Below are 22479 nucleotides of genomic sequence, written 5' to 3' on the forward strand. Positions count from 1 at the left end.
GGGTCCATTATTATTATTATTTAAATTTTTTCTAGGTGTGTGTGTTCCTTATATATTGAAATCCGAACATTCAAATTTTGGTCGAAGTACTTCCACAGTAACAAGGTTTTGTTTTATTTTCTACACACAGATAACCGTACTTAAACTATCTTTAGTCAAACGCTGCCCTGCACTCAGTGTCATAAACTGCCTTACATTTTAAACTGTACAGAAAATAGTGAAAGTAGCTGGCTGTCATTAAACCAACGCTAGAATGCTGTGTCCTCCCTACACATGAAATCATACCTGATGTTCTCCTGGCTCTGCTGTCAGTCCTTTAAGGACCCAACGTCTCTTCTCCGCTGCTCTTTCGTAGCCCAACCACAAAGTAGAATACAGGTTTTCCTCCGTTAGATTTTTGTCGACAAAATGAAATGAGCACACATACGGGGTTTAGGGTGGTCTCTTCAAGTTTAGGTTTCTCAGCCACAGTCTTCTGGATTCCCCGTTTGAAGGTAGGCGATGGAAACTGTACCGTTGGTCACAAAAACAATCCCTTTTTGTTTTGGGTGCATGTTCAACACACTGTTGTTGAAGCCACAAATTTAGCTCTGTCTGGTTGTTAGTACAGCCGCGAACAGCTAAACAAGTACCAGAGCTCCGCAAGGACATTTTAGAAAATGCAAATTTAACGTTAGTTAAGTATCTGTTAAAAAATAAAGCAGGATTTACTAAATTGACGGCGAATTACTCTTCAAAAGAAGCGCCGTTGGTGGTTAGCCACTACGGTTAGCCTATGGGACTAACTAGTTTACTGCTACTTCCGCTACCTCAATGGAAGTTAGGCCCATAATCATTTCTACAGTAACGCCCCCCCGAGAATAAGGTGGATAAAGAGTTATTTAGCACCAGGCTGAGAAGCAGTGTTTTGCTGCTCCTGTATTTCACCGCAGCAAGGTGAGAGGTTAAACCACCGGAGGTCAGCAAAAACAAGCTTCTCAGGGGTTGTTGAGTTACTCTGGAATCCAAGGCACTTTCAGGTAGACGTAACCTGAGGTGGGGCTACCAACATGTGCAAAGCCAGAGGGCTTTAGAAACTCCAGTAATCTGGAGAAAAATGTTGGGCACTCAACACCCTTGGCGAATCCTGTTATCTTCTTGTCAGTCAAGTGCTGGTTACAATTAAGAAGAAATTACAATGATGATTTATGTTTTCCATCTTGCATAAAAAGGTTTTGGTTCAGTAATGGTCATTTCAACCAGTAACCATGCTTATACCAGTTAGTTTTAATATATTACATACCGGTGGGTGTGCAGTTTGCAGGAACTTAGTTTAGTTATTATACTGTAACTGAAAGGGGTGAGGGGAAAAAATCCATTCGCTGATTTTGAAATAGATTTGTTGATTACCAGAAGGAAGTTACCGATTTTATTGTTGTACTGTAGTCAGAGTACCGTGACGCCATATCCGTTCTGTATCCGTCAACCAAATCAAACCACAGTCGGCCGCAGTGTGCTGTAACGAAAAAGCGGAAAACAGCGGATACGACCTGCACCCTCACATGTTAAATCCAAAGTGGTAAACACTACACATCCAGTAAAGTATGGAAACACTTTGGTTTTCACACAATGCAGGAAATGCAGAGCTAGACGTCACGGCTAAAGCTGCATGCTAACTCTGTCATGGACAGGAAACGTTATCGTATTGCGGTAACGTGCGGTCGAGCCGGCCGTCTCTCTCATCTCCGTGGTCAAATGGGCCAACGATACAACTGTAGAGCACCCATATACTGACAATTATGTTAAATGCAATCAAACGGCCCCGATGGAGCTGACCATGGATGTATAAAGAGAACGGAGCTGACGGGAGAGCTAGAGACCACCTTGGAGAAGTTAGAGGAAGTATACACGTGTGACTACGTCTGGTTTTCAAAATAAGGTGTTAACAAAGGGAACAGTATATACAAAACACATATATGTAAATAAGATTGATTGTATTATATTCACCAAAAGTATAAAACATTACATGTCCCTTATAAATGAAAAAAGAAAATACCACTAATTTGTGAGGGAAATGTCTTTATTCTTTATAATTTTGGGTTGCTGGAAAAAATGTAATAAATACTTCCTGACAATGACTGATATATTTGACTTCAGGACATCTCTTTTTACTGGATTACTTTAGATTTTCCAAAGTAAAAGTCCCTAGAAGTGTATGATTTCACTTTTTCCCATGGTCTAGTGGTACAAAAGTTAACATAAATCGCAATACTTAAAATTCGCAATACTTAAAAATCACATACATATCGAATCGTGATAGTATTGAATCAGGAGATAGGTTAATCCTCCCAGCCCTAGTAACTAATGTGTCGTGCACATGCAGTGACAGGTAGATGAAGCTGTATGACATAGGTGGAAAAGTGGCAAAGATAGTGGTGAGTGGGCTAGGTAAGTAAGGAGAACGACAGGTAGAGTAGGTAAGTGAGGGAGATGACAATACATGGGCAAGGGTGACTAGTTACAGTAAGTGAAGTTTGTTTGGTGAGTGACAGGTCGATCAAACTGAGTGACAGCTGGACTAAACATAACACTAGCTTCATTCTACGTTTCATGCTTAAAATATCTAGGAGACATAAACATGATGATCTTTCTTTATTTGTTGACATTGGCCATTTTATGGATTCTTCACAAATGAAGAAAGAACATCTGTATTTACAACAAATAATCCATATGAATAATAAGCATAAACAGAAATGAGTCTCTGACAATTCATTCATGCTGGTGCAGACACACAGACACTGTGCTTCATTAATGAAGCATTAATAACCATAATGAAGGGCATGAAGTCATGCTTCTCTTAGTGTACCCATGCACACTTAACTCCACACAAATACTGGTGTTTCTGTAGCCTGAACCGAGAAAGGTTCCAGTCAGGCCAAATATATACACACTTGCAGTTAGAGAATTTCCTGGAGGATTACTAGTGTGGGAAATGAAGTCAGGCATTCAGGGTGATACCATTTAACTTGAAGTCAATGCCAGTTGTTTGTGCAGTGTCGTGGAAAGCACAAGGTCTGCAATGATCTTTAAATGAGCCATTAATACTAACACACACTGAGGGTCAAGTAGAGTTTGATCATTAAACTAAATACTGTATATTACTGCCTACACAGTGCAATGTTACAGTATATAATAGGTTCCCAGTGCCTGTTGAGCGACTGCCCAAAAGTGATCCAAGCACATCTCCTTGGGTGGCCTCCAGGAACCCCTTGGGGGTGAAACATAGGCACAGTTTGAACTTTAAGGTTGGGGGTTCACAGAAATGAAAAAAAACAAGAGGAAATGTAATGTGTGTAATGTACAACAGAGACTTTGTTTACACAAAAATTAATAATCAGCCACCACGCGGTGCATTTTTATATCCTGATTAATATGCCCAATGAGTGATGGAATATTGCAAGAATTACCATAGAAACCGAACTCACACAAGCCGCAAAACCCGACAGTAAACCAGAGATTAGCCTTGCAGGCTCGTTGATAGACCTGCAGTAGGATACCCGGTGGTGTCTAATAGCATATATTGGGCAAAAATTCCATAATAACCTTTCAGCATATTGTAATTCAAGTGTTCTGAGAGATAACTAGACTTCTGCACCTCATCATGGCTCTGTTTTCAGGCTTTAGAAAATCTAGCCAGTGACGGGAGACTTTGACCAATCACAGGTCATTTCATAGAGAGAGAGTTCCTATTGGCTGTGCTCCGGTCATGTGACCGGAACTTGGCGTTCCTTCACCAGATTTCACAATGGCGACAGACTTTCTCATTTTACAGCTAAACCGTGGACTACAAGATGATTATGAAAACATTTGAGGAGAGAAATAGGCATTACAGTAACATAATATTGATTCATATTTGATCAGCGCTGTCTAGTTTGACCGTTTGGTCGGAGTTCGTGAGTGATTGACAGTCAGCTCTCATAGACGGCAGATGGACAGCAGACCTCAGATCAGCTCTTATTGCTTGTTTTCCTTCGGTCTGTGAAATCTTGCAGATGCCGTCAGGAGGACACCGGAGGACACCGGAAGACACAGAGGAACATGACTTTTTTCAGGTTACCTGTCTCGTGTACTTCTGTCACGATATAGCGACTGTTTTATAAAAATAACTTTATTAAATCATATTTACTCCAACTTCGCCTACTTCAGCTTCAAGACGGCTTGCCATAATCAACCAGTCACACGTTTTTGTTTCATCATTTCCGGTCCCCTTCTCTCTCCCCACAATTCCTGTTCCGTTCCATCTAAAAAATGCAAGAAAAACATATTCTTGCTGTTAGTCAGTTCCTAGTGCTATATAACAGCACATCATCACAGTATACCCACTACAATAAACTAGAATACACCAGTGATATAAATACACAATATGTTCAATAGATAGCCAAACATTGACACTGCAGCATTTACAGTAGCTTCATGATTGATGAATAGTGTTTTACAAACCTGCAATTAAGTGTTAAACTGACAAACTTTAAAATGCATACGCGTTTAAAGCTCCATTAAAAACGTTTCCATTCAAGGACAGTCAGATGAGAAATAATTACAATTACAAAATTGACGGTATAAATAAACTTTTGATTAATTACCGATCTGTATTCTGTTCAAATTAAGCATGCAAGAATAAATAAAGGGGTTTTACATCTTTTACTTCCCAAATACTTAGATATCAGTGGTACTAATAAAGCTAATTCAGCTTCTACCTTCTAGCATTTCATCAGTTACTACCAGTGAAAAAAGTAAAAACCTGAAGAACGCTTTTTAAATTGTTGGAATATTTAAAAAATGAAATTCATCCAGTAGCACACGGGGTAAAGTCTGTCATTCATGATTGGTTCTAGATATCTTGGTACCAGCGGACAGATTGGACAGACATGTGAAATGGTTTAAATATGCACAGTCCATACGTGCTGTACACTACGTGTGCAGTGTGTGAGGTTAGGAATTTATCATGATCTTTTACAAGGCCCCGTGAGCAGCTGTTTATGAACTGTAAAGGTGCTCCAGGTAAGATTTTTATGTCAGAATCCAGCTGTCTAATCAGCATAAATAACACAATGGGTCCCACTCACCAATAGCTGCTGAACATTCACTTTATTTTCCAAATGGTCAGTGATAAAATATCTACATGTAGTAGGCTATTACCCAGTTGTCTCTGCTAACTTTGTCAGCTACTGAAGTCTTTACGGCATGATATAGAAAAGGATTGTATTGTGTGTACTATGCAGTGTACTATTAAAATGTTTCTATACAGACGATGCTCAGTTCCCACACCAGATGGGATATATATAATCCCAACATTGTCTTCCACAAACGGGAAAAACCCGACAGTAAACAAGAGATGAGCCTTCAGGATCGTTGATAAACCTACAGTAGGCTACCCCGTGGGGTCTAATCATGAACCTTACGCCCATGACAGGCACATTAAGCAGCACGTGGCGGCTGCGGAACCTGTTGATTTTTTATTACGGTGTTCGTGTTAACAGGTTAGAGCAGCCATGCTGCCCGCGTGAGCAGCGCGACTCAGCTGCGTGTCAGCTGCGTCTCTTCTAGATATTTGAGGTCTTGCTTATTTTTACCGTGAGCTAGCGCGCGGTTCACAGCAACAACAGACAGTGAAAGTGATTTTTTGACTGTATATTGACATCATGTCAGCAACATTACTACACTTTCAATGTGTGTATTTGTAGAATATGTCAATACGGACGTGAAAAAAAAGTAAAGATTTATTGTAAAATCAACACTTCCTGCTTTCATTTCAAAATAAAAGCCCTCGAGCGTTTTTTCTGTGGACAGAATTCCTTAATTTTTATCATGAGGCTTTTATTCTGAAATATGTGCAGAACAGTGTTGTAGAACATGCAGTGACTTGGAGAGCTCCATAAATGAATAAAGTACTGGCTTTTTATTGTGGATTATTACTATTATTTACAATGAGCACACGCTTCTTCAACTTTTTCTGTCTAAAATAAATATAAATTACATATATAATGAACTGAAATGGCCATTATGAAAGGCAAACTCAATGTAGAAAGAAAGGGCTGGCAGCAGCAGTTCAGCAGCAGCAGCAGTCCAGCAGCAGCCACAACGCTGCAAGTGTGGACGTCACACGCGTGAAACACGCAGCCATTCAGTGAGGCTGCCGCCACGCACTGCTGACGTTCCCCTTATAGACAGAGCGTTATACTTCCAAAGGACCCCTTACAAGACACCAGTGAGCATAGTTTCAATTGTATTATTTTCTTTTTTTTGCTTTATTATGTATGACTTGTATTTCCAAAAAAACATGGTATAGATATTTGTGTTAAATGGAACTTGTTAAAACCTGTTAAAAATATAGTGATTCTTTGCCCCAAAGCACATGTTACAGAGCAGTGTATAGTGGTGTCCCCATGTTCTAACTCTGCAATGAAGCTGGCGGGTGAAGTGTTATCGTGTTCAATAGACATGATGGCAAGAACTGTAGAAATAATACCCAGGTTGTAAAACAAATAAAGGACGTTTTCCTTAAAGCTAATGCTACGCTTCATGTATCATAGTCCACCATTTCTATGAGCCTTTCTATCTAAAGTGCTCTGGTATGTGGTGCCTGAATTCTTTGGCCCTGACAATTCACTACAGACATCAAGCACTGTGCAAGAAGATTCCTTCAGGCGAGTCAGAGCACGAGCAAACCCACACACACACACACACACACACACACACAAACACACGGTTGTAGTCACACTCACACATGTATATACACACAGATGCACCGTCTGGAACTATCGGGCATATCACAGGAAACAGGGCAATTAAGCAGCCTCAGAGAGAGGAGCCAAACCCATGTGACTAAATTCCCACAGCCACCACAACATTCACACACACTCACACTCCTGTTAGGACTAGGGGTCGGGGGGGCTCTCATTAGCCCTGTGGCTCTAAACCAGGGAGGATTAATGCCACAGTGGCTTTTCATGGTCTGCACAGAGGCTGGTGTGTGTGTGTGTGTGTGAGTGTGTGTGTGTGTGTGTGTGTGTGTGTGTGTGTGTGTGTGTGTGTGTGTGCGTGTGCGTGTGTGTGTGTGTGTGTGTGTGCGTGACTTTCAGTTGGGGTTTAGTGTGCTACCTGAATGCAAACACACTGTGACTCCGCCCAAATGTGCTGGAAAGCTGCTTTGAGAGTCTAGTTTTTACAGTGTAGCAGGTTGAAATACAGCAACATGTCGCTAAAGACAAACATACCGTAGCTTTGTTCATTCATGTTACCAGGAGAAATAAAATTAGCTCTACCATGACAATTATATTAACGTTAAAGAACGAGTTATTATAGGTAAAGTTTTTTCTTAAAGGGACTGTTTGTAACTTTTTAAGCATATAAATGTATCGGGTCGGGACACATGCGCGCTCGCATATGCGCGCTCGCGTGTGGCCGGAGCCTCGTCTCCTCTGCCTGCTCGCCTTCACTCAGACAGCATGCGCGTTCTTGTGTACTCGCTCCACCTCTTGAAGTGAATGCTTCAAAAAAAGTTAGTTTAGCTCTGAGAATATCTAGTGAATGTACAGTGGACGTTTGTGCATAAATAAATGCTGCAGCTCCTCCAGACCAACAGAGCTTTCTCGTGTCTTGTGAAGTGATGCGTCAATGATCAATGTTACGTCGTCGTCTCGTTACCGACCGGGTGCCGGTGTCTTCCTGCTCACTCCGGCTGCGAGCGGAGAGAGCAGGGAGACACCCTGCGGAGCCCCGCTGCCTCAGCCTGCGCTGATGCAGGAAAAGCCAACACTAGGATCAGATCTAAATCATGTTCATGGAGAGACCTTCATCTGGTCAGCTAACATTACTGCCAAGCAGGTGAAATATAGAGGGATATTGTGCTTTTAGCTGACGTGTGTCGCCTCACTGTTTTGAGCAATGCTCGTTCATGTCTATTTAGAGCGAGCAAGCGCGAGCTCGACGCTGACTTTCGTTGATTTCACGGCCACAGGTGTCGCTGTTAAGAAGCATTTCTGAAAGTTACAAATAGTCCCTTTAAAGCTGAAGTAGGCGCGATTGGAGCAAATATGAATAAAAAAAGTTATTTTTATAAAACGGTCGCTATATCGTGACAGTAGTAAATAAAACAGGTAACCTGACAAAAATCATGTTCCTCTGTGTCCTCCGGTGCTCCTAACGGCATCTGCAAGATTTCACAGACCGAAGGAAAACAAGCAGTCGGAGCTGATCTGAGGTCTGCTGTCCATCTGCTGTCTATGAGAGCCGGCTGTCAATCACTCGCCAACTCCGACCAAACGGTCAAACTACGCTGATCAAATATGAATCAATATTATGTTACGTTAATGCCTAATTCTCTCTTCAAATGTTTTCAGAATCATTTTGTGGTGCACAGTTTAGCTGTAAAATGAGAAAGTTTGTGAACCAGCAGCCATGTTGGAGTATCTTGAAGGAATACCATCTGTGATTGGTCAAAGTCTCCCATCACGGGCTAGATTTTCTAAAGTCTGAAAACAGAGCCATGAGGAGGTGCAGAAGTCTAGTTATCTCTCAGAACACTTGAATTACAATATGCTGAAAGGTTATTATGGAATTTTTGCCCAATGATGCCAAAAATATACTGCCTACTGCAGCTTTAAAGCTAGGGTTGGTCATTCTGGGAGAGTGTCTTTGGAGGGAGGCCTGAAGGGACGGACTGTCAGTGTTGGTGACTTTCTCTCTAGATTTAAGGACTGTTGGAGCTGCTAGCTACTTTCATTGGAGAAGAGTTGGCAACACTGGGATGTTTTTTTAGGTTGGATAATTTTTTTTAAATCTAGTGTACTCTTGCTGTTTTGTCAACATTACCGACCCTAGCTTTAATGTGAGGAATGTCAACTGTCTATCAGAAAAATAAACTGAATCTGAAAAGAACTAATTTCGAACTACAGTCAAAAAATAGAAAAGTTCACCCTCTGGGGAATATGAATGTGCACACAAACCTTAATCAAATTTGCACAGTTAGTATTTCCTTCAAACTACAAGAAAGGATGGAATGTATAAAAACACAATAAGCCGACTCATATCTGCTGAAGTGCAGAGTGTTAGCTAATATTATTTCACAGATATAAAGTCCATCTGAAATCTTTTCATTGAGTTTAGCTAAAGACTGGGGCAGATAAGTGTCATTGCGTACTTGGTTTCCATAACAACTGGGCTATTTTCAAAGGATCAGGCTGTTTGTTTGTTGAATATTATTAAATTTGATACATTTATAACAACTTTGAGTGATATTTAGCATACAGTATGTATTGGAGGGAGACAAAGAAAACTCACCTTCTTTTCCCAAAGACCAAAGTCAGCTTTGTGAAAGAGGAAGAGGAGGTACGTAGAGAGAGGACGACGATACAGATATCAGAGAGTTAAGAACAGACGGAAGCTACTGCTCTGTTCACAAGACCTCATGTTTATTCTGAAATAAGTCTCAAAATGAAAACTACAGAATTTAACTTACAAAATTAAGTAAACTTCTGAACTATAATACTGTATTCTCAACAGTTCATTACTGTATAAGCTGTGTACAGTATGTTACTTTTGACTTTCAGTGCATTCTGGGAAATATTACTGTAAATAATACAGTAATACTGTCTGTGAAAAAAACAATCACAAACTTTCACCTTGAAATGAAACACTGTCCTTGATTTGAGTACAATGTTTTTTTGTTTTATTGTTAATTTTTAACATCAGAGCTCAGCAAATCTCCATGTGACTTTCACTTCAGACCCAAGGAGGTTTAATTGATAATTTAGTCTAGTATGATGTTTATATTGGTGTACTATTGTTCTGTATTATTGTTATTAGGCTACTTTATTGTTCAAATTGTACAATACATTTCTGTTTTTTGTGCAGATGATTCGTCAGTCGTCCTTTTTCTTATTTTACATCAACAGCTGAATAACAGTATTTTGTTGTAATATTTACAGTAGTATATACAGTAGGTTGTACAGTAGCATTGTAAAATAAATTATAGTAACATTTCCATAACAGTATAATACAGACTCTAGCTATATACATTATTGTTGAGTATGCCAAAAAAGATAACAGTAGGCTATGATGTTGTACTTCAGCATAGTAAAACTGTATACTACTGTACTCTGTTTTACAGTATGCTAAAAACTACTGTAGTTAGGCTAGTTTTATGGTAATTTTACAGCAACTACAGGAGAGGTCTGATTGTTGCCAAAGTTACTGTTTATTAAAACATTTTTAAAAGATATTTTTGGGGCTTTTTCTTGCCTTTAATTGATAGAGACAGTGATAGTCATGAAAGGGGAGAGAGAGGGGGTGACGTGCAGCAAAGGGCCGCAGATCGGATTTAAACCCGGGCCAGTGTGGTAAGGACTGAGCTTTGGTACATGGGGGCGCCCGCTCTACCAGGTGAGCTATCAGGGCACCCCGACAATAAACATTTTATAGTGTATACATTACGTTAATGGTAGACGATGCAACAATGCAACTCCCTAATGGCAGGCCTCCCTGCATGCACATTCAAACCTCTGCAGGTGATCCAGAACGCAGCAGCGCGACTGGTTTTCAACCAACCCAGAACAGCACACGTCATTCTGCTGTTCATATCCCTTCGCTGTTCATATCCCTCCGCTGGCTCCCAGTTGCCGCTCGCATCAAATTTAAAACCCCGTTGCTCGCTTACAAAACAGCAACAAAAACGTCTCCCTCCTACCTGAACTCCCTCATCCAGGTCTTCACTCCCTCCCTCCTACCTGAACTCTCTCATCCAGGTCTACACTCCCTCCCTCCTACCTCAACTCCCTCATCCAGGTCTACACTCCCTCTGTCCTACCTGAACTCCCTCATCCAGGTCTACACTCCCTCCTTCCTACCTGAACTCCCTCATCCAGGTCTACACTCCCTCTGTCCTACCTGAACTCCCTCATCCAGGTCTACACTCCCTCCCTCCTACCTGAACTCCCTCATACAGGTCTACACTTCCTCCCACCCACTATGCTCTGCCAATGAAGGGTACCTGGTACTCCCATCACAACAGGGCCCTAAGTCTCTAGCTAGACTCTTCTCCTCTGTTAGTCCCCCGGTGGTGGAATGAGTTACAGAACTCCATTCGATCCGAAGAGTCTCTTTCCACCTTTAAGAAAAAGCTACAGACCCAGCTCTTTCATGAACACCTCCGCACCTAAAGACATTGATGCTATTGATGATGATGATGATATTGATGACGTTGTTGATGCTGTTATTGATGATGATGATGACAAACAAAAAGAAATCTGCTTCTATCCACCCTGTTCATTGCCTCTGTGCACGGCCTGTCGCCACCTGTGTCCGATCGGAATTGAAGCCGTTGCCGGCACTTACTCACGTTGTCTCCTCCTATCTAAATCCTTGCTTGTGTTGTACGAACTCTCAGATGTACGTCACTTTTGACAAGAGTATCTGCTAAATTAAATTGTAGAACTGTAGAATTTTAGACGAATAGTTATTTTAACTCAATTCCTGTATTATGGGACAGTAACACTTAATTTTACAGGTCCGCAAATTTCATGGTAATTAGGTGATAATTAGCAAGTAACCTATTTCAAATTTCTTGGGTATTACTGCCAAATTACCTCAATATTTACCTCAAAAATGTATCAAAAAACTCCTTTATTACAAACATTATTTAATAATTATATTCCGCTGTTTCCCAATAGCTGATCATTTATTTAATATATTTCCAGGAAAAAAATACAAAATGAATTGATATGCTTTATTTCCGTGTCTGCTGATAAATAGATAATAATTAGCAAATTACTTGAAATGTTTTAAAAAACTCACTGAATCGTGACATTAGCTACCAGGATACATCTGTGTAGACATTAAGTCACACAGTGGTGAGATTTGTGCCTGATCAGAAGTGTCTTCTATTAGTTTAAGTTTTCCACCTCAGCCGCTTCTCAAGCTTAAGGGCCCTGTTTTAACGGTCCCTTATTGTGAAAAGTGAGATTTTCATGTCTTTTTTTTTTATTATAAAGCAGGTTTAAGTGCTGTATAAATACTGTTAAAGTATCGAAACGCTCAATCCACAGAGAAATACACACAACCCGTATTCAGAAACTGTGCATTTGAAACAAGCTGTCAGGATTTTTGTCCAGTTGTGATGTCACAAGTCTACAATATGTAGACCATTACACAGTGTTAAACGTAAACATTCTAAATGTGTCCCAACTTATTTCCTGTTGCAGTGTATGTGAACAGCTGACAGAAAGTAAACATGGACCCAAGCTGTTGCCGAGCAACACAATTCCATTGCAATTCCATTGAAATGTGCTAAAACGGAGCGTTTCAGACAGAGGGTAAATACAGGTATATTCAGGCAGACAATATGAGGAAAATTAAGTTTTTTTTTAACATTACAGCATGTAAACATGTTCTAGTAGAAACATAAAATACAAGTATGAACCTGAAAATTTGCATAATATGGGACCTTTAAAGCTTCAGTAGGCAGTATATTTTTGGCATCATTGGGCAAAAATTCCATAATAACCTTTCAGCATATTGTAATTCAAGTGTTCTGAGAGAAAACTAGACTTCTGATCCTCCTCATGGCTCTGTTTTCAGGCTTTAGAAAATCTAGCTGGTGAAGGGAAACTTTGACCAATCACAGGTCATTTCATTGAGAGAGCGTTCCTATTGGCTGTGCTCCGGTCATGTGACCGGGACTTGCCGCTCCTTCACTAGATTTCACAATGGCGACAGGCGTCACAAACTTTCTCATTTTACAGCTAAACCGTAAACTACAAGATGATTCTGAAAACATTTGAGGCGAGAAATAGACATTACAGTAACATAATATTGATTCATATTTGATCAGCTCTGCCTAGTTTGACCGTTTGGTCGGAGTTTGCGAGTGATTGACAGCCGGCTCTCATAGACTGCAGCTGGACAGCAGACCTCAGATCAGCTCTTACTGCTTGTTTTCCTCCGGTCTGTGAAATCTTGCAGATGTCGTTAGGAGCACCAGAGGACACAGAGGCACATGATTTTTTTCAGGTTACCTGTTTCCTGTACTACTGTCAGGATATAGCGACCGTTTTATAAAAATAACTTTTTTTTAATAATAATTAAAAATAATGTTTATAATAAAGTAATTTTCGATCAATATTGAGGTAAATATTGGGGTAATTTGTCAGTAATTCAAACCAACCTGTAAAATGAAGCGTTAATCGATGTGTCTTCACGGTGTGGAGCATCCTAAATGGAAAAGGCTGATCATTGTGATTTTGCCTTATTACTCTAGCAGGGTGGGACTCTGAACACTCCTCGGTCCATCTGACGCCTTTGGCCCGAGGGGAGCCGGGGGGTGAGGAGGGACACGGCCAAGAAAAGAGAAATTTGACTGAGTGAGGATGTTTTCCAGGTGTTTCATGCAGCTCCGGCCCCTGTCAGCCTCGGGTCCAGGCCTCAGGGTGGAGAGGAGGGAGTGGGGGGATGCTCCCGGAATGGGCTCAGACTGCACCGAGAGAGAACAGAACAGCAGCTCAGTCGGCTCCCTGCCCGCACTCACAGTTCAGCTGTTGTTCGACAGGGAAGAGAAGTTAGTTCTTGAGAGTTGACGGTTGTTTTTGTTTCCTCTGGTCTCAGCTCGGAGCTGCATCACGGGGCCGAACTTGCACCTCAAGTCAGGATGTCGGAACTTTCCGTGAATGACCACCTCGAAGGGATTTTATCAGATTTCGAAGGTATGTGGGCTGTGATATTGAATTACTTTACTGCTGCACGCTCATAAAACCAAATGTGGGGTCGCAGCTCGAGGCTGCTCAGCAGAATGAAGCCTCCCCTTTTCTAAAGTTCTCCTGGAAAAAATAATGGGACTATTTGCTGACAGGTGCGCAAAAACACACCAACATGTAGCAGAGTTTTAGAACACAAACGACCTTAAAGCTGCGATACAAGGTCAATTTATAGCCTGTTAGTCAGACAATGAAATGAAGATGTGTTTGTTAGCTCTCTGTGGTATTTGGTGGTCAAATGAAGACCATTCTCTACTACTTTCTGACATTTTATTGACCAAATGTATATAGACCAAGGGATTACTGCAGCTGCACTGATCGATAATCAATAGCCTGTAATTGATGGTAGCAACACTAGTTAGTGTACAATAATGTTTGGATTGCTTTGCAGCATTCACATAGCACGTCATCTAAAATAAAGTATAAACATAGATGAATCACTTCATAATGTTTGGTTTTCTGCGCCTTTGAGTGAGACTCTCAGTATAATTACAGGAGTCTGATGTAAAACGGTACTAATAACATAGTGTAAGCAAAGCCTTGAGCTCCTGTGCGTGTGTGTGTGTGTGTGTGTGTGTGAGAGAGAGAGAGAGAGAGAGAGTAAATGCATCCCATAAGCAGACAATAGTATCTTTTAGAAGCAGTGAATCCAGCTCTGTGAATGAGCTGCTATTTGATCTCTCATTGACTCAAGTGTGTATTCAACATTCCAGTAATGCAATGAATTAATACTTGTATTAGAAGGAAAAATGGATAAATTTACTAGAAATAAAAAACAGACAAGGTTAACTTACCCACAAAAGTATATACTGTTTATTAGGGGTGTAAGGAAATATCGGACAAAAAAAATGTAATTGTTGCAATATTATGTTTTGTGATAGTGTATGGACTCTCAAAAACACTGCATCAATTTTTAATTGATATTTTACATGCAAAGATGAACTCAGTCAGTACTTTAATTCATTGGCAAAGAGATGTGCCCTCTCAAAGTAGTGCTATGATGTTAGACGTTACAGTGAAATGCAGGACCCGCTGCTCTGATTGCAGAAAAAAGTAAACTTTTTTAAACTCAGATTTTATGCATATGGTGGTATGTTCTTTTTTACTATGACAGTTTTCCAAAAGTTTGATAAAAAACAATTGCAATATATTGCCTTGCTTACACTATTGCAATATATTGATACGTATCATGATACGCCAGATTCTTGACAATACACAACCTCAAAACGGGAAAAATCTGAATATTCATATTTAAAGGAATGAGTAAACATTACATGAACAAAAGAGGCTCTTCAGGAAGACTGTGTCCTATTGGCTCCAATGAATTAGGCCTATTAATAAATAATTTAGAGCAACTAATACTGGATTCTTGAACCAATACTGATATTTTATAGTAAAAAAAAATTAAATGAAAATCCTGTAATCACACACACACACATAACATGAAAAACATTTATGATTAGGATTCTTTGAATGTTTATGGTTATTATTATTGACCAACATATTTAGTGAGCAGCATGGTTAGAATACCGGGTGGGGGTGGGGGTGATCTGCCCCCCTTAATTAAGACTTGGACCCCCCAAAAGAGGTTAAAATAATATGTTGAGGGGAGTTGAGTACAGACTGCAGATATTACATTAAACAAGCAAGATACTGTAGGATTGCAAGGATTTAGTTCACCTCATGGGTGCAAGAGACAGATTTCTGTCAAAAGTGAATTATTTGCTGGATAGTTCTCATGAGACAGATATACTGTATATAGCATACTGTATATAATGTATATACAGTATCCTGTCGCATCCTGTGTGAAACCTACAATGTGTAGTTGCCTTTGTGTTCATATTTATTTCAACCAAAAACACAATGTTTTTCCTTAAACTTAACCAAGTATTTTTTTTTTGCATAAACCTGAAGAAGTGAAGTTGTAGTTTTGTTGCCTAAATCTAAAAAAGTGAAGTTTTTGCCTAAACCTAAAGTAGTTGTTGTTTTATTGCCAAAACCCAACTGTTTTTTTTCCTAAGCCTAAAGAAGTTGCAGATTTGATTATGTTGCCTAAACCTAAAGAAGTTGTTGTTTTTTTGACTAAACCTAAAATTTTTTTATTTTTTTTGCTAAAACCGAAAGAAGTTGTCTTTTTTTCCCCTAAACCTAAATTCTTTTTTGTTTTTTTGCCTAAACCGAAAGAAGTTGTCGTTTTTTTTGCTTTAACTTAAAGAAGTTGTTGTTTTTTTTGCCTAAAATGAAAGAAGTTGTTGTTTTTTTTGCCTAAACCTAAAGAAGCCTTTTTGTTTGTGTTCAAAAAGTGACATTTCATTCATTTTTGAAACATGTTAGAACGTGTTACTTTTAAGTTTCACTTTCGCTTTTCTAACGTAATAGGTGTAGTAGGCCTCTAATGACCCACATCTATGGTGCTTATAGCGACTGATAACGCCTATTTAATGACCTGATAACAGTCGAATTGGGTGCCGATAGCCAATATATCGGTCCAATCGCCCAACCCTGATACAGGGGACCGCCCAGATCAGCTTTTTGAAAATGCTCTCCAAAGTGAATACCATAAAAGCCTGTTCTGACATTATAGTGTGGACATGGAAATACATGAAATGCATGACATATGATCTAATTGTCATGTGATAAACCTTTCACTGGATAGTCAGTGTAGTTCCGCTTGCCAGCAAGCTTTTTGTCTCCTCTGACTCTCTGGCATCTCTTATTTGGAATTTCAATATAACCCTTCACATGATGTTAATGATGTTTTTTAGACCTATTTGAAACACCATAAATCAGGTAAAGATTGAGAAAAAATAATGAAGAAAACCTTTAATAACGATGAGTATCTTCAGTGTGAGGACGGCGATGGAGGAAGAGAATGTCAGAATGAACAGACTTTGTTTTTCCTCTGGCTGATCCATCATGTCCTGGGACCCTGCAGGGACAGTAGAACAAAAGCTGCCCCCTCTCCTTGCATTCTTACTTTTTCTTCCACATTCTTCTGTTTCGACAGGTGTTGATCTGTGCCTCTAAACAAATTAGTGTAGCCTTTGGCCACAGACCGTCACTGTAGCTGCTTTTGCGCAACTGTTGTCTATTTGACATTTCAAACCGATGTCATAGGACACTCAGTAAATAAGAAATACAAGTAAAGATTTGTACAAAGATTTGTAATCATCCCTTTGTAAAATTTTATTTTTTTTAAATCAGTACCATGTAGACTACCTAAATACAAAAAAAATAAATAATAAATGATGCTTTAACTGAAGAAGTGTCTGAAAAAATAGTTGAATGACTTAACACTGAGAATCAAACAGCTTTGAGCACTTGATCTTTGGTGCCAGACACAATTTACTCCGTCCTCAACATTCATAGAGGCTCCATACTTTTCTGTCTGACATGTGGTTACCTCCCAGAGTTACCCTCTTGATCCTGTGCTGGAGGCAGTGAACCTGGTTCCTCCTGCAACTTGGTTACGGCAGAAAGCCCCAATAGTAGAAGATCATCAGATGCGACGGATCTAAATCAGGGCTCTGGAGAGGTCGCATATGCGACCAAAAATATGTCAAGTGCGACTAGTGTTGCACGGTATACCGATACTAGAAAGGTATCACGATACCAGGCCGTTAAAAACGGTACAATACCCCGTTTTATTAGTACCGATACTTTAAGAATGACAGCGTTTTAATACGAGCCGTGAGTTGCGTGGATGTGCGACAGCTGGATCGCTCTGCTTTAGAGGACGCCATAAGAATTGGGATCCCGCGGGAGCAGGCAGTTATAACTTTACTGCTGGTGGGAGCAAGCGGTCAAAAACTAAACTAGTGATAACCAGAAGAATGGAGTCAACAAGTGAAATGGAAATGAAGATTAAAGCCGGTCATGAACCGCTCTGCACGCGGCTGCACAGTCCCGCTCTGAGCTGGTGACTCTATCAGCAGAACACCCTTAAAAAAAACAAGGAAATAACAGCACGGCTTTAATTACTGATCAAATGTAGCGATAACATTAGATTCGCCATCTTTTCTGAATCTGCCGAAGGATCTCCTGTAATTCGGCAAACAAATAATCCACCAAAGAGCACGTGTTAAAGTATTATTTTAATCAACGGAGAAGGAAAGCAGTCTGGTGAGAGTGACTCTCTTCACACCACTTCAACACAACACAGCGTGTAAAATCAGTCTTCCTGACTTTAGCAGCTTTTCTCTCATCAACTTCTCACAGAACTTCATCTGAATTTATTATCGTTTAGTGGGTTTTTGTTTTGGAAGCCTCTCGTCGTCTCCCGTGCTGCAGTACCACTCTCCGCCTTAACTGTTACTAGCGTGCCAGCGGGGGCGCTGTTTTACAAATAAAAAGCCTTTTTAAACACCGTTTAATAAGTGTCATCAGAATCAGAAATACTTTATTGATCTCGGGGGAAATTACAGTTGTTCCACTTCAGAATAAAAATCTATATTAACATAGATAAGTTGTTAAGATTTTTTTACATTTAAATATTTTTAATTCAATTTAAGTTCCATGTTCTGTCATCTACTATTCCATTACTTGTTCTGATGTTTTGGATTTTTGCCGTGGTATCGTTTCAGAAAGTTTGTGACACGGCCGCCATCTGAGGACAGAAATAGGCATTACCGTAACAGAATATTGATTCATATTTGATCACCGCTGCCTAGTTTGACCGTTTCGATTGGAGTTTGTGAGTGATTGACAGCTGCCACCGTTGAATGAACAGCCAATAGGAACGCTGTCTCTCTCTGAAATGACCTGTGATTGGCCCAAGTCTCTGCTAGATGTTCTAAAGCCTGAAAACAGAGCCATGAGGAGGTGCAGAAGTCTAGTTTTCTCTCAGAACACTTGAATTATAATATGCTGTAATTTTTGCCCAATGAAGGTTGAAGGACACAACTAAAAGGGGGTGGGGGTTGTGTGTGTCTTTACACTGATATCAGAAGAGAACATTTGTAAAGCATGTAAAAGTGAATCATGAAATAATGCAAAACAAAACGCATGACCTTGCTAGTAGACAAACACAGTGCACCCGTCCGTGCACCTCTTCTGTCTGCCTGTCTCTCTTTTTCTCAACCGTACACACCGACACTCATCAATGTTAAACACACAACCCACGCACTGACTTCCTTAAAAATACAGTAAATCCCCTATGACTAGGCCCGGCAGGGAGTCAACTTAGTCCCGGTGGGCCGATGAGCTTACAATACACTGGCAGAAACCTGAAGTATCTGTCTTGCTGAAGTATCTGTGGCTTGGTAGGTCATATTGCCGATCTAATATATTCACCATTTCCTTAAAACTGGCTAGCAGCTAACTAGCAGCACATTTCCTCGTGTGGGGGAGGATTCTTACAAAATGAGTCCACGGGCGCTGTTTTTCCACCTCGTCCCCCTAAACGGCGGCGTTTTTTGCTTCCTGAGCCCTTTGTGGGTTGCATCGGAAGACAATACAGCTTTCATTATTTATCAATACATGTTTATCATATTTAATGTGTACTATAATATAATGAATTTTGAGAATGGGGGTGGGGGGCACAAAAGTTCATTTTGGACAGGCATTGCCGTGATGCGGAACCACAGACGATTAGTCTACAATGATGCACAGTGGCGAGTAGTGGTTCTGATAATTGACTAGTCTACTCTGTGAGCATCAACGCATGTTAACTCTCCAGAGAAGTAGCGATCGTATCACGTACGCCTTTGACTGCATTTCTGACTTCGAGGACAAACACAAGAGTCACTTGTTGGAATCATCAGACTGAGTGAAGACCGTGGAAGGTGTGTACTAGATTGGAGGGAGAGACAGGAGGGCGTTGGGGCCTTTGGGTGACATGGGAGATTAGAGGAGGTCAGGGGGCTAAGAGCTGCCTCTCCCAGCCCTGTCACATCCTGGTAGTGCACTCCAGCAGGGCACGAACCCTGCAAAGATCAGAGGGGGTCCCATGACTTACTGACCCAGTGACCACACACACACACACACACACACACGCACACACACACACACACACGCACACACACACACACAGCTCATTGTCTTTGTTCATGACAAGTGGTACATTCCAGTCTGCATTAACGCGGTGGAGCACACACACACTGACTGGAAACAACAGTCAGTGTGTGTTTTCTGTAGACATCATTTTGTCATTAATACAAAATGAAATACATACAGGCTGTAATACACATTAACACACATACACTCGCACACTGCTACACACACTTTCCCCTGATCTCACAAACAAGTGTTTCCACCTCATCAGTCTAAATCCCTCTCTGTCCTGAGCCCATGATCACACACACACACACACACACACACACACACAGGTAGCTCTTGACGTGTCTTGCTGCCAAGCCATTCCTCCATAATAGATCCGAATTTGGCAAGACATCAGTGCAGGCTGCCTGGCACTCAGGCATGTCTGGAGTTGTCAGGCCCTTAAGACACATTGGATCAGTTTTAATGAACCAATGAGAGAGTGGAGACAAAAACCATTACTGCAGGGAAAGAATGAAGACAAAAATAAGGTCTCAATTCGGTATCATGATCTGATCATGATCTAGCCCTTTACTGGTACTTAAAGAAAAATGGCTGATTGGTGCCCAGTTTGAAAATGTGAATGAGTTGAATATATGCACAGCAGTGAACATATCATCATACAATAATTCCTATATGTTCCGAAAGCTATTTTTCGACTTTTCGTGCGTTCTCCTATCAGCAACACGAGCAATCAGTTGAGTTGCATCGAGAATCGAAGACAGGTGAATAGTAATCCAATCGAATCATGAGGTCCAGTAAATATTCACACCTGAGGTCTGTGAGTGGGAGGACAGGTTGTCATCGAGTTTACCAAATTGAATTTGTTACTGTGTTGTGCACAACAAAGACGATGCCATTCATATTGACAGTATTGATGCAGAGGTGGGGTTTCATAGCTAACACAACTGGGTAACACCAAGGGGCTTTTACCTCTGTGCTGTTCTTTCCTTCTCTACACAGGCGTGAAGCACTGACAGTTAAACTTTAGATGCAATGTCCATTTAATAGACTCCAGCTTCTGTGTAATGTTGTTCAGGCGACAGGTGCTTATGAGGCTAGTAGTAGCCAGACATCTCTCCCTCTCTGTGTGTGTTTGCACGTTTATGAGTCCTCAGGCACTGTGTTATTTTCAGTGTTACAACATTGCAAACGGCTGCTTGGAATGTGTCTTCCAGATGTGCTTTTAGTAAGTGGAAGTTGTTTTAATGTGTTTTTTCGTGTGTGTGGCTGAGAGACAGTGTCTGCACAGTGTTGTGACTGCAAAGTGTGGCTGCAATTGGTTGCAATATGCATTTTACCAAACATCAGTCTTTGTGGGTTTGCATGCGTGTTCACACGTGTCAATGCGCATGCTGTCTCCTCTGTCAGAGAGTTCTACCTGTATGGAATGTACAGGGTGGGGGGGGGGGGGTTGGACATAGGCATGCCCGGACTCAGCATCCCCCTCATCGTGTGTCCACAGGGACAGCCTCCAGTCCTCCCAGTGTTTAATGGTTCCCAAATCAGCCCATCTCACTGGCCCGTAGCTGGTCACTCATCAGAGAGAAGGCTTTCCTCAGTATTTCCCCCCACTCCCGTGTGGTTCTCTCCACATGTCTAGAGAAAGAATTCCTTTTAAAAATATGGTATAATATTGTTTATTTAAAGCTTCACTAGGCAGTGTTTTTTTGGCATCATTGGGGAAAAATTCCATAACAACCTTTCAGCATATTGTAATTCAAGTGTTCTGAGAGAAAACTAGACTTCTGCTCCTCCTCATGACTCTGTTTTCAGGCTTTAGAAAATCTAGCCTGTGACGGGAGACTTTGGCCAATCACAGGTCATTTCATTGAGAGAGTGTTCCTATTGGCTGTGCTCCGGTCATGTGACCAGAACCTGGCATTCCTTCACCAGATTTCACAATGGTGGCGGCGTCGTCACAAACTTTCTCATTTTACAGCTAAACCGTGCACTACAAGATGATTCTGAGAACATCTGAGGAGAGAAATAGGCATTAACGTAACAGAATATTGATTCATATTTGATCAGTGCTGCCTCGTTTGACCGTTTGGTCAGAGTTTGCGAGTGATTGACAGCCGGCTCTCATAGACGGCAGCTGGAGAGCAGACCTCAGATCAGCTCTGACTGCTTGTTTTTCCTCCGGTCTGTGAAATCTTGCAGATGCCGTTAGGAGGCACATGATTTTTTTCAGGTTACCTGTTTCATGTATTACTGTCACGATATAGCGACTGTTTTATAAAAATAACTTTTTCTAATCATATTTGCTTCAATCTCGCCTACTGCAGCTTTAATATTTCAGTTTTTTTGTTGCGACTCGGGCTGCCAAGCTGCTGTCTCGTTAGTGTGTATATATGTAGTGTGGGCTATATGCAGTGCGTGTTTTCCCCTTTTTTTATACTTGACAAGTTGCGAGTATCCGATTATGATCTTTTTAAAACGACTGTATCTGATTTTAACCATCTGAGAACTTATAACACAATGCCACTCAACTCCGGCCTGTTGGGAAAGCAAACAGGTGCTTCTTCTACACTACGCCCAAGAGACCAACTCCTTCTGCTCTGCTACAGCCACTCACCTGCTCCCCTACTACTAAGACAATAATGGGCTCGGACTGCGAGCGAGGCACGACCGCGGAAGGGGTGAGACAGTAGGG

General features: G+C 40.9%; 1 protein-coding gene and 1 long non-coding RNA gene across 2 annotated transcripts in view; one reads left to right on the forward strand and one right to left on the reverse strand.

Moving 5' to 3' along the window:
- Positions 1 to 1414: 1414 nt before the first annotated feature.
- LOC119502273 lies at positions 1415 to 1855 on the reverse strand. Its single transcript, XR_005210036.1, has 2 exons — positions 1816 to 1855; positions 1415 to 1529 (listed from the first exon to the last, which is right to left on the reverse strand). It is a non-coding gene; the product is annotated as an uncharacterized LOC119502273 (long non-coding RNA).
- Positions 1856 to 13514: 11659 nt separating this feature from the next.
- sept12 (septin 12) overlaps positions 13515 to 22479 on the forward strand; it is an 88664-nt gene continuing 79699 nt past the window's right edge. Inside the window, exon 1 of the mRNA XM_037793071.1 lies at positions 13515 to 13736. Within this exon, the coding sequence (XP_037648999.1) occupies positions 13682 to 13736 (55 nt within the window). The 5' untranslated portion in view covers positions 13515 to 13681. The remainder of the gene's footprint in view (positions 13737 to 22479) is intronic.

Source organism: Sebastes umbrosus, chromosome 14 (assembly GCF_015220745.1).
Source record: "Sebastes umbrosus isolate fSebUmb1 chromosome 14, fSebUmb1.pri, whole genome shotgun sequence".
NCBI classification, from domain to species: domain Eukaryota; kingdom Metazoa; phylum Chordata; class Actinopteri; order Perciformes; family Sebastidae; genus Sebastes; species Sebastes umbrosus.